The sequence below is a fragment of the Pezoporus wallicus genome, unplaced genomic scaffold (assembly GCF_028554395.1).
Source record: "Pezoporus wallicus isolate ANWC-B61680 ecotype Strahan unplaced genomic scaffold, APGP_CSIRO_Pwel_v1 contig_2492, whole genome shotgun sequence".
NCBI lineage: Eukaryota > Metazoa > Chordata > Aves > Psittaciformes > Psittacidae > Pezoporus > Pezoporus wallicus.
Genome location: NW_026637796.1, coordinates 2363177 through 2376914, shown reverse-complemented (window position 1 = coordinate 2376914; position 13738 = coordinate 2363177). Strand labels below are relative to the sequence as shown.

At 35.2% G+C, this 13738-nt stretch overlaps 1 protein-coding gene across 3 annotated transcripts in view; it reads right to left on the bottom strand.

Moving 5' to 3' along the window:
- The window catches only part of RFC1 (replication factor C subunit 1), a 38111-nt gene that overhangs the window by 17543 nt on the left and 6830 nt on the right, over nucleotides 1–13738 (bottom strand). For all 3 annotated transcript variants that reach the window (XM_057407583.1, XM_057407582.1, XM_057407581.1), the window contains exons 3-4: nucleotides 13479–13557; nucleotides 11626–11745 (exon numbers count right to left, since the gene is read on the bottom strand). In XM_057407583.1, the coding sequence (XP_057263566.1) occupies nucleotides 11626–11745; nucleotides 13479–13557 (199 nt within the window). The remainder of the gene's footprint in view (nucleotides 1–11625; nucleotides 11746–13478; nucleotides 13558–13738) is intronic.

Below are 13738 nucleotides of genomic sequence, written 5' to 3'. Positions count from 1 at the left end.
ACAAACAGCATACAAAACAGGTTTTTCAACTTAAAAGGAGGAAAAGTGGCACACACAGTCTCATTAAGAATTAGCCCACAAACCACTGAAGAAAAGACAGACTCTTTTCTATAGCAGCCAGGATGTGATCTTCCCAGCAATGAAAAAGAGAAGGAGGGTTTGATGGCCATTCATTCATTCTGGACCCAAACTCTTCACCCAGCCCATCAATCAACAAAAAAAGATTACCAAGAACTTCAAAGAGTTCTGTGTCAGGTTGTGAAGTCTTACTGACAGTTATACAAATGAAACTCTTATCACCAAGGCATACAGAGTCATTGCCAAATAATCAGACCAATATGACAGCACAGAAGACAAACATCACTGAGCAAACTACTAGATTAGTGATAAAAGCACTTTCTTCGTGAACTCCTCTAAAAACTCGAAGTGTGCAAGGGTTAAGAAGCAAACTGCAAGAAAATCCCCAAAATGAACATTAGACACAAAGAATAAAGCACAAAGACTTGAGAGGAACAGAAACACAGGCTATCTCATTTACATGCCTGTAACTGAAGTCTGGTTTTACTTCTCTCAAAATAGAGGTATTTCAGACATTGCCATCAACATTTCATAAACACTGAATGTTCTTAAACACCTGTTTTATAACTGAACTTTAATTTGACAGTATTATCACAGAAATACATTCATTCTCCAGTCACCTCTAATAAGCCCCCATATTTCTTTGCATACAAAAATTTGTTTTCTTAATCCCTAAATTTAGATTATGTTATATGTGTGTTATCTATAATTTGTTATATACTAGACAGAGATAGAGGAAAACAAGTTTTTTTCTTAATTTCACCTTTTCTCAATGGATGGCAGTAACAAGAGTGTTTTAGCCATCAGCTGGAATTTTCTGCTACTGAACACTTAATACTAAGCAGAATATAACAAGTATTAAGGGGAATCCTCATTATTCCCAAGAGAAAAAAAAGTTCTAAGAAAAATAAAGATCTGTCTGGAAGGGAAAAAAATAGGTTCAGCAGTCACATCAATAATGCCTAAAGACAAAAATTTATCTACACCAAAGTGACATTTTTGCCAATTTACAACGGAATATATGGAAGAGAACATTCAAGCCCATGCCCTCAGTTGAGAGGAGTGGGTTTTACCACAAAGCTAAAAGCTTTACATTCTCAACATCCTTTACTTTCCCTAGGCAGCCGCAAATCTTACTGCCACTTGGCTCAATTTAACAAACCATTGCATATGTGGGAGATTTAGACACTAGATGCTTTAGACTCCTAATTTACAATAGTTTGAGCTCTGTATAGGAGACTGCTTATCTCAAACTTAACTTTTAGAAATATTTCTGCTTCTTTTAAATTTTTCAGTTTAACAAGAAAATACATTTGCAGGAGTAAAACGTATCTGTTAGTAGAAATCAACAATTAATGTAGATAGAATTACATTTATTTGTCTTGGAAAGAAGATACAAATCCTATTCTCCCTCCCCGACCCCCAGATTTTCTTACGCTAAGGACTGTTTCATGCTAAAGTCAAATCTTTACCCATCACTACCGTTATCAGAAGACCTCAATCTTCACTCAGTCATTTAAATAATGACAAAAACAAACAACAGGATATTGCTTTCTCTCAAGTAGAGAGAAGCAGAGTAAATATAATTAGGTTTTAATTAAAAAGAATGTGGATTTAAGTCATTTATGATACCAGTACTAAGTATTACCAACAATAGAGCTCTGCTTTAATTATACCCTTCCTAGAAACGACAGGATTAGAAGCATTTATTGACTGCAAGCAGTGGCTGAAAAAGGACAAGAGACTCACAGCACTTATGAACAGCAGTCTACAGAAAAGGCAGAATGAGAACATGAAAGTGGTCGCTGAGAGACAAAAGTACCCCAATGCTATTAAGTGGATTTTAAAAGGGGACAGGTACTCGGGCTCAGGAAATTCATAAGCACATCACAAATTTGTCTATCTCCAGGCTCCCCCTTTACTTCAAATACACCAACTTTTTCATTGAGACCTTCACATTCCTTCCTTGAACTGCTCACCCATGCCTACTGCCACAGAATTGAACAGCAAAATTAATCAGTTGTACACTTTCAGTTTCCTTACAAGCATGAAGGTGACATCACAACCATTGAACTGTTGCACATTTACAACTTGGAAAATATTGAGAGGCCTACTATTGCTGCTGCACTATTCAGGTCAACACTTTTCAACACATGACCTGTAAAAGGAGAGAGGAATTCTCACTCACACAAGCAAGCCAATAATCTGTGGAAAAATAAAAGTGAAAATTCAGATTTCAGCTTATAAAAATAGTAGATTAATTGCATTCTTACAGCAAATGCTAGGTAAACAGTTGAGACGCCTCACATGGAGGCAAGGACTTCACAAAATCAAAATGAGAAATCAATTTTATCAACTAGATTACTTTTATGTGCAAAATCTTTGTATAAAGATTCTATAATCTTTGTATAAATCTTTTGTACAAATAAAAATAAATCTTTCTGTATAAATCTTTGTATAAAGATTTGTATAAAGCAGAGCAAGACTATTCCAAGAACGGTACTTCCTGTATACACTGACACATTACTTGTGTGTTGTATCCTGAAAAAATACCCTGACCATGCACATTTGGTTTGTTCCGGGATTTGCTCTGAATTAAAAATACAAGTCAAGACCATGTATTCTAGTCAACTTTTCTGGAAATTAAGTAGGTGTGACAAAGAGAAAGCTAATCATGTGATTAATGGAACAGACAGGCATGACAACCAGGAGACTGCTTTTAATTATTTTAGATGCAAACACTACACTGAAGCAGGGACCTATTATGCCAGGCAAAGTATAAGGACAAACTTCCCTAGCAACAAATAACAACTGTTAAACCCTGGAGGCTTTATTCTTTTATTCTACGACATTAAAGCACATCCAGCTTTCATTTTATACTGCTCTAGCAGTAGCACAATTCAGTTACTCAACTAATGTCTGCAACCCACCTGTAACTGTTTGTTATTCCTCTGCCTCTTTCCTACTCTCGCCCTTTCTCGAGTTTCACCTATTGATCACAGAGCAACATCTGTGGTTGCTTCCTAATTGAGCTCTCTCAAAATTATCTAGGCTGTTTTAAACATTTGTTTAAATTCACATCACTTTAAAAGGCTGAAACTAGGGAATTACCTCAGCCAATCTAAAAAGGGAGCAATCTACTGCAGTCACAATGGTGACAAGCAGCACAGGGCAGATCCTCAGATGGCCTTCGGAACAATGTATTTTATTCATTTCTTATTTCTGTACAGTTGAACTCCTCATCGGTATAGAATACAACTCCCTGGTTCCTACGCTGTTTAGAATACAATTTTTTTAAAGCCAAGACAACCTCTTACTACGATGTTACAAAAACAACTCCAAATATAAGCAGGTCATCTACAGGTTACAAATAACTCGTAGTTGTTATGATAAATGTATGTAAAGTTGGTGGCAGGTTTTTTTTAAGCTTCCTTATCATTGAAAAACATAGTAGCTTTTACATTTAAAAAGCCTGGTTTGTACAGTAACTGGGATTTTTTTTATGTCATTTCTCAACAAGCTAAGTAATTTTAGATGTACTACAAACATGCACTTAAAACCACTGTTCAGCAAAGTGTTAGCACTTTGCCTGTATCAACATGTCAAGGTTTCATGCTGTTATAAAAATATAAAGCTTACCTGAACCATTCCAGCTTCACTCCCCTGAAATGACTTCATATTTGGATTTGCCAATTATCAAAGGTTATTTCAAGTTGCCTCTCTCACATTTTTCGCTTTAAAAGGTTGCGGGATCTAAGACCTCAATGCAGTAACCGCCACATCTAACTGTCATTATACGATTTAATGCCAAACTACATAGGCTCTGATACCCTTTTGTTCAATATATATACAAAATAAAATCATAATTCAAATATGTATACTTATCTTCCACTAACATCTTTAGAAAGATGTTTTGGGAGCATTAAAATATCTGAGGAGGCTGAATATATTTCAACTGAAGTAAGTTATCTTTATCTGCAAAACCACCGCTTACAGCAACTCCTTCTAAATGTAATACACTTGCCATACAAACTGCTGTGTATATTACCTTGGCATGCAATTGGAAGTTATTGGTCCATTAACTTTTCCCAGTTTATTAAAGAGAGTTTTAGTCACGGAAACTGGTTACTTTTACCATAAGAGCAGCTTTATCATTTCACGGAAGGAGATCCAAATCCCCACATTGCAATGAAATTTCACGTTGCAGCTCAGTTGCCTAAAGTTACCTACATGACAGCAATAGTCAGCAATGCTAAATGAATAAGGAAACGGGGGAAAAAAAATACTTGAAAAATATCCAAGCAAGTATGAAAACATTTCTTTTTTGCAGCTGTAGCTCAATGTACTGAGCCACTCAGGACACAATGTTCTGTTTCACACAAAATGAACTAGTCTAGCCAAAACAAAAAGGCCTCTTTTACATTTTCAACTAATCCAGCAGATGAACTGAATGAAGATCAGTTACTCAAGCAGATCAGTAAGGAGATGTGCAGGAAGTAAAGGAAGAAAAAAGATCTCCAAGCAAGCAGAAATAGGCAGAGGAAAGCAGCAACATCTTGAACTAATACAGCTGCAGCTTAAAGAGACACTATTCAAAAGAATGAACCTGCCAAGTGACATCAAAACACTACACTCACATTTAAGCTGATTTAGTGCATGACAATCTGTGCCAACTACGATAAAAGTTTCAGAGAAAACTAAAGAATGATAGTTTAAGACAAGACATTCCAATACCAGATTCAACAGAAAACATAAACTATCTCTGAGAACTGAAAAAGCCAAATAGGCGTAAATTTATTTCAAAATAGTAAAACTGAAATGGCTCTGGTAAGCTTTATGTTTTCATAACAGCACTGAACTTTCCTATTTTGATTCAGGGTTGCTTGGAGGGAGATCATTTTATTTTGCCTTTAAAAAAAGCAGCTTGCTGCAGTTAACAGGTTAATGCTGCACTATTTCAGAGATTTAAGTCACAACACTGTCAAGCAGATCTCTAAAAAAAATGCACTGAGGCTTATCAAAGAAGCAACACCACATATAGGATATTTGAGGGGTTTAAAAGATTTTTTTCAAAAGAAATCTTGGAGCTTTTAATGAAAAAGATGAATAAGTGATCAGAAACTTTCATACCAAGATTTTTACAGCAACAATACAATAAAATTGCACTGTAGTATTACTGATTAAATGCAAAACTAAGTCTTCACCAGAAAGCTTCTTAAAAAAAACTGACACACTTACTAAAATTTTATTTCAAATCATCCTGCATGTGAGACCACAACTTAGGAGAGGTAAGAAGCCATTGCATAAGCACTGAAAAAACATTTTTCTATTCCAAATTATAACTCCACACTAAACTCCACACTAAACAAAAACTAAAAATATAGTTTTAACTATATTTTTTAAACTGAGTAGATTCATTAAAAGATCTACATTTGAAGTCAAGGTCATTTTTAGTACTATGGTCTACATAAAACAGATTCTGTGGTTTCCTTAACACACCGCTTTCAGGTTAAACATAGCTTTATTCCACATTAAAGGGACTAGGCAAAGCAGAGAACTGCACACTCATTCTAAGAGATAGTGGGAATTCTAAACGGGATTTTGCTAGTTAGCTATATTTTTAACAATGAGCCTTAAAAATAGGTTTATATAATAGAAAAACTTGCAACCTTAACACCTAGTAGTGTAATTCCAGAAGACATCATTAGCGCTCAACACAGTAATAATCACTACAAAAGGATCATTTTAATTGCTATATCAAAAAAGGCCAAAGGAGAGAACATTTTCAGCAAGTGCTATGCTTCATTTTCTGGTCTCACAAAAATTTAAAATAAATAGAAACTAATCATTACAGTCACAGAAAGTTCATACAGGATGGTGGGAACTTGGGAACTTCACCCGTCTAATTTTGTCATTTAAATGCAATGTACTGAATGGTTAACTTCAGTTTATGGTATTTCTAAGCAAAGGTCTTCTGTGCAAGTACTGAGGAAAAAAAACACAAACCAATCAGTGGAGAAACTATACAGAAAACAGCTTGAACCTCAAGAACTTCAGGAATTCTACTTTATCTCTTCTGAAAACACTACATACTTCAACACAAAGATCTGCCATGTGTTTTCACATGCTTTGTGAAAATAATTAAAAAGCTAAAAAAAAAAAGTCTCCTACATCTTCAATTTTTGACTTACTAAAAAATTGCAAATTAACTCTGAACACTGTAGGTGCACCACATAATACCTGTGCCATGAAAAGAGCCCACAATAAATTATTGTGAACTCTGAACCATAACTGGGGGGGGGGGGGGGGGAAACGACAAAACAAACCCAAAACAAAACCAAAACCAAAGCTACCTGCAAATAAGTTACTTGTATCCATATCACTTAAATACCTACAATAACAGTATATGAATTACTGATGTAGTAAAGAACAATGCATTGCTTTGTTTCAGTGGCATAGCAACCTTGTAAACAAATAATCTGTGTGAGTCAGTATTTTTATAAAGTTTTACTCCAAACATTACTAAGTACTACCTCTATGTTATGATCTTACGCCCTACCTTAAAAATGTGCCGTCTTGCGTAGGACTCAGCACAGAAATAAGATTCATTTGCACTTAAAAGCCTGAAAACATTAAAATCTGATTAAGTATTACAAAATTTAATCTACCTGATCTTTAACAGGTTTCATAAACCATGCTGGAGATAAAAAGGAAAACTGACATAAATGATTGAAAAGAAAAAGGCTGCTTCCTACACCATGATTTCAATGGTACTATTCTAAATGCTCTCCTTACGAGATCTCAGTTTCTACTTCCCCATACTACCTACAGGGTCATCACCATTAATGTCACCTTGTTCTTATGGGCACATAAATACCCAGTAAAACATACCTTGTGTTTCACCACTCTGACAGCCCAAGGAGCCAAAGTATCAGCGTCAGAAAAATAAAGCCACGGCTCAATTGAAAACTAACACAGATGCATAACATCAAAGATTACGGAGGCAACACTGAAGACATGCAATTAAGCACAAAGAAACGCAAAATGTATACACTAAAAGTAATTCATATATTTACAACATATGCATATTTCTCCATATTTTTCTGTAATAAAAAACAGCACAGGAAAGAAAACCTAACAAAAAAACCCTTGTTCCAGTAATGGAGGACTATGATGATTAGAACAGAAACCTTCACAGAACTATCAGACAACCAAATTAACACTGGATTAAGGGGTACCATCCGAGTTCCTTAATTTAAAATAGCTTTACTACACTTACCCAAGATAATGCCTACATTCAGCTACCAGAAAAAAGAGTTCACTTCATACTGCTTTCCAGGGGAAAAAAGGGATTAGAAAGCTTTAAATCCAGCATCCAAATTAAATGGAAAAATTATACATTTAATCTGCAATGATAGTGTACAGCAACAGCACATGGACCTGTCAGGCTCATACACTCTGTCTGCTACATGCCTAGTTTTTATCTTTTATATAAGGAGTATTTTATGCCATTATATTTCCTATTTAAAATCAATACACATTAAGCAACTCAAGCACTAACAGTTCTGTTTCCCCACCAGCCCAACATTCTCTGTATTAAAAAAGTCTAATATATATAAAAGTCTAACAGAGAGAAATTATATTCAGCAGGAACATTCAGAAGTTATTCTTGTCCTGTCTTCTAAGCTGTCACAAGGAACAGTTTTCCAGTAACTTACAAACCTACTCAGTTTCTAGCTTTATAAATAATTCAGCCTACCATTAGCACAAAGCTTTTTTTAAAGCTATATTCAAGCAAACAATGCAATTGCTACATTTGCTACATATTTATAATTACCTCCACAGGAGGTATATAAAAGATTAAGTAGTCACTAAAAGCGAGGTCACCATTCTTGCCAAATAACCACCTGTGATGAAACCAGATGGGGTTCAACACATCACAATAACAGGTCATCTTCTACAAACAAAGCTCAAGGTTCCATAATTCATTAAACAGTTAAAGTGTATTTTAGCAAGTACAACAAACATTTGGATTTTTTTCCCCAGTTCCCTAAGACCATTCCATCAACACAAAAAAAAAAGGCTTTTTTTTCCTTTGTTACCTGCTAGAGTAACTTTACATTATCTTTGGCCATCATTTAACTAAATACTTAATTTAAATTGTTTCCATAAACACTGAATGATTTGGGTTGGAAGATACCTTCAAAATCATCTAGTTCCACCCCCCCTGCCATAACAAGGTATTTTTAATAGAATTACAAACAGAAACTGTTCTCATTTTATTTTTCTTTTGCCATAAATAAAAAAAGGGCAACTTCAAAAGATAGTTAAGATCAAAGCAACCCAATAATCTCAATCAATCCACTTATACAAACCAAAAAAGTTAATCCCCCAGCACTTTTCAAGAAAACTGTATTCCACATAATTATATAGAAGAGATGAAAAGAAGTTCAATCAACTACAGGAAGAAAGTTTCAAGTTAAACTGAAATTCAGTTGAGACAATTAACCACCAAGCTTCTACTGACTACTTGATGCCAAAAGGCTCTTCCAGACACACTGCCACAGACAGAGCCCTTGAAATGAAATCCTGAATTTTCAGTGAGTCCAACAAGCTGATTCTGGATTTAGATTTTCAGCTGCATAACTAAAAACAAGAAAAGGATAAATGCCTACAAATTTCACTAGGATTCTTTTGTATCTACTGATTGTATATTCCTGTTCTTGTAAAACCTGTTTATTTCAAGCCAATAGCTGTACCAGTACCTCTAAAATACACTCAGCTTGACAGCTCTATTAAGCTGAAGAAACAATTTATACAGATTAAATGTAAATAAAATTCAAGTGTTGAGTCTCAACGTTACAAAGGCATTGATTAAGTCAAACTACTAAATCAACCTGTGTGTACTTATGACTCTTTAGATAAGAGTAACCTTGAGCCATGGTTTTCAGGGATTTTATTAATAATCTTGACCAGTTTTCCCATGGTATCCCTATACAGAAAAACTTGATTATACCACCTTGAATTGCATAATAAACCTTAACATGTATTGTTTATTCCCCAGGAATCTGATCTTTTATCTCCTCCAGGATCAATGCTATTAAAGAGCCTTTTAGTTAAGAAGGAACTGTTGGCAAAACTGTCAAGGTAAACAAAGTTTCAAATAATAGGCCAAACAAGACAAAAAAAAGCATCTGGGATACTTTGGAAAATTGAGCCCATTTGAATACATGGCATAATACAGCTAAGTACTGGGTCAAATATCTAGGACAAGTAAAATCATCACAATCCATCTTAGAAACAGTGATCCTGAAAAGAGCCAGAGGAGGAAGGTGGTACAGAAAAAAAGAAATAAAATAAAATAAATAAAAAAAAAAAATCAGCTGAGCCACACTTCTAATGGGGTATCACAGCAAACAATTCTTTTTGGTTTTGAAAATACTTGGTATGATTAAAGGGAAGCAATGTTTACAGTCAGCAGTGATCTTACCAAGAAAATACTATACCCAAGGACGGGGTCCACTTTTCCAAACTCAAAGAGGGATCACACAACTACTCTCAGAATTTTAACACTTTAAAAACATGTTTTATCAAAATAGATCTGGGCTCAAGTCTGTTAATACTATCAGTTTCTAAGAATCCATACAGAGAAGTACGGCAGCTAGTAAAGAACTCTACTCTAGCAGGCAGCTATAGAAGACCCAATAGTTACAGCTTCAGCTGAACTCAGAGCTGATGTCATTAGTACATCAAACCACAGCGGCAACTGGTAAAATGTCTCTCTCACTTCAAGACAAAATTACAGTAGGCAGAGAGAGATGTATCAAACACTGTAAGATACACCTTTGCAACCAAAATGTGTTCACCTAGTGCTGCAACTCTCAGGAAATTGTACAGCTTGTGTTACACAGGGGATCTGAGTACGGTAACCAGTATCCAATATCAAAACACATTATCTGCATTATAAGAAACCACTGTGAAACAATAGATCCAGTGCAGTAAGAGAACTTTATGTTTTAAAGGCAAATCAGAAAATGAACCTAACATGACAAGAGATTTAACAGCTACCTGGAGTGCAAACCATTCAAAAGGCTCTAACTTACCAAATTAACTGAGTCAAATTTAAGATGCTTCCAATCTACGTCAGCCAGTAAGTCAGGGATCAGATTTATCTTACTGTCAGAATCTTAGTAAGTAAATTCTGCCCACATGTAGTCTTAATCTTTGCTTAAGTGCCACTAACACATCTCTCAGTTAAGTGGAAATAAGAGAACAATCAGTAGTAAGAGCAGCTCTGAAGTTGCAAGCACTCACATGTATTTCAATTGTGTTTAGAAAACCCCAAAAAACCCTACATAATGAAAAATGCATATGCATACACATTCAGCCAACTCTTCTCAGATGCGAAAATAAGCGTTAAGGTCCATCTTCAAGAAGCACTGAAAACAGTAAGCTAAATACTAGAAGCTCCATTAATTTTCTTCCACAGACGCATTTTTAGAGACTTCACAGAACCTGATCATTTTCCCCTATGCTGGTGGCACACCTTTAAGCATACTTGACTCATAAATAAGGCTGAGTGTACATAAATTGGTCACCTATCAAACAGTAGTATCTAATGACACTGAAACTTTTCCATAACATCCCCAGTTTAGTAGAGGACAATGCACAAGAAGTAAGCATCTGGAAACAAAACTGCTTCATGATAGAATTGAGAACATGCAGGGGGAGAGAGGAACTGTTTTTAGTTCAACTGCGCAGCTTCTGAAGAGACTAAATCTAAACTAAACAAAACTCAGCTGTGAACTTAGCAGTAAATTACTGTCACAACTTTTCCAGAAGGAGACCTGAAAATGATCAAGAACGGTTAATTACACAGACTACTTTACCCAAGAGCCAAAACAGCTCCAGGATTTAGAAAGCAGAAATCCAAGACTGAGAAGTATGGTATATACAAGGTATAATGCAAGCCTTTGTCACCATCTTTTTTCCAACTCCAGTTCTTCCCAGAAGTCTAACAGAAATAATGCTTTTACCAAAAAAAAAAAAAAAAAGTTGGTAAGTAAAACACAAAACCCAAGAACTTTTGCAGTCACCAACATATTATGCAGAGATTTAAGACATGGAACATCATATATCACATAAAGTAAAAAAAAACCAGGTTTTCAAACATGTTTATGGTAACCAACAGTCATTTCATAACATGTGCTAGTGAGCAGTCTAACTACATTAAAAATATTTCCTTAAAATATCCCCTAAATCTATGCGATACTCTTACGCAGGGAGTGTTAGCTCATGAAATTATACGCATATTTAAATGACCCTAAGCCACTACCAACATCATCTCACTTTTACCCTGCTACTGACTTTACAGTACTTGAGGTTAAACATCTGAAGAGCTTTTGGTCAGCTTAAGGATAATGTGTCTTCCTCAATATTAGGCTTTACGGTCATATTTAAGAGTGTATCAGTCAAACAATCCATCCCATTAGTAACATAATCCACCCCACTATAGCTAAACATATAATGATGTATTTCTTCCATTACCTGTCTCTGAAATATAAACAACAGGATTCTGCCTTAGAACTTTATCACGTTTTGAAATAGCTGCTTTTTTCTCAGATTCCTTCTTGGACTTTTTCACTGATTGCACCTCCTCTTCTGAATCTGTATTTTGAACACAACATAAATTTAGATTTCTGCTACATACATACGAGCTTTAACTAATAGATCACATAACATCAATTAACACATATTCACGTATAATCAACTGAATAAGAGAAAGATATATGGAAGGTCAGAGCACAGCTTCACTCTTCTCCATCACCTAATAGCCTAGCCACCATTCAGTCCAGCACACAAATGACTAAATGAAAATTTGGTCAGAACTCAGTCTAGAAACTGGGTTTTGTTTACATACGAAGAAATATTTAGTTACTTACTCCAAGAATTGCTACACTCATATAAAAACCTTTCTGAAAAGGAATGTGAATCTCAAGAGTACCACAGCAGATTACTAAACAAGAAATACACACTCAATAAGTAAAAAAAACAATCCACTCCACCCAAAACCCACCCAAGCCAAACAACATACACACCACAACAAACGTTCAACTTAGATTCGCAAGACTGATGAAATGTTTATGGTATCATATATTATGCTGGTGTACTCTATGGGACCTATTCCAAAAGACAACAAGCTAACAACAGGGTAAAAAGAGAGCACTAAGGTTGTACTCTGATTCAGCAGAACACTGGTAGACTTGTGACTCACCTCACCAACCACTCTCCATATCCCGCAAGTTGTTAAGGTGACAAACTTACAGCACGGTGGATTACGTATCCCAGCAGCCAAATGAGTAAACGGGACAAACTCAAGAAGTCGGGACAACTAACAAGCATAAGAGAGGGCTGCTCTTCAAGGCCTACCTCTATCCATGATAAACACTACATATTAATAATTATAATATCTATTAAAGGCAGCTATGGTCCATTGACTTGAGTCAATTCAGTCCCATCTCATCATTGCCTCACCATCTCCCCAAAAAGCACACACGCTTTTCTCTCTTCAAGAACTTAGAACCCTGTTTTTCTTTTCCCCTACTAATAATGAGCTAGAATTTGCAAGATCTCCAGACAGTATCAGCGCTTTACAAATAGCTGTTAAGTTATATATTACTTTTGTACTCCAACTTTTAATGCAGAAATATTTCTACTGCCATTCCTTATGCTAAAGAGGAACTGTTTATAGAACAATTTATCTGAAGATTAGAACACATTTCTATATATAATAGCATTATTCTTACAGATGTTTGTGATCAATTTAAATATAAAACTATGGAATGAACATTTATTAGACTTTTTTAATAGACATGAAATGCAAGTTTGCCTTTTAGAACAATCTCCCTGTTCACACAGGCACAGAAATGTGAAATTGTAGTATATGATCAGCCTCCTGTACCCAGCATAGGATATTATTTATCCCTAAAACAACAGGAAACCAAAAACTCAGCACAATTTATATACATTTTCATAACAAAAAAAGTTAGCAGTTTTGATTGAATTCACTATCTGAATGGGTTTTGGTGGGTTTCTTTTTTGGTTTGGGATTTCAGGTTAACAGATATTTTCTTAAAAGTTACTTTGCAATGCATATTTCATGCATGGCAGACGCTGCACTTTTACTATTAACAAACATATTTTGCTATCCAGCAGTAATTCCTGTCAAAAATGTTTTTAACTCCATTTACTAAAAAAAAAAAAAAAAAAAAAAAAATCACCCAAAAAAACCCCACCAAACTAATCACAGCTTTCTTTCAGATGTAGCATTTACCTAAATCAACCTTGAATGCTGGTGCAAAAGATGCAAAGGAGCATTCAGAAACAACCATGAACACTACCTGAATCGTAGATTATTCTTTTTTTCTTTTTTGCCCTCTTTTGTTTGGAATCATCATCTTCACTGGGTGAATTATTCACCTAAGAGTAACAGTCCATTAGTTCAACTAGTAAACAGGTCCTTCCAGCTTTTACTCAGTTACACATTCAAATTTATGAGTTTCAAACAAATTCTAACAGAAATTATTTATTTGCCAATATTCCACTTATGAACAGTCTTGCTTAGCCATGGGTGGGAGAGGAAAAGGTGCAGGGCAGAGAA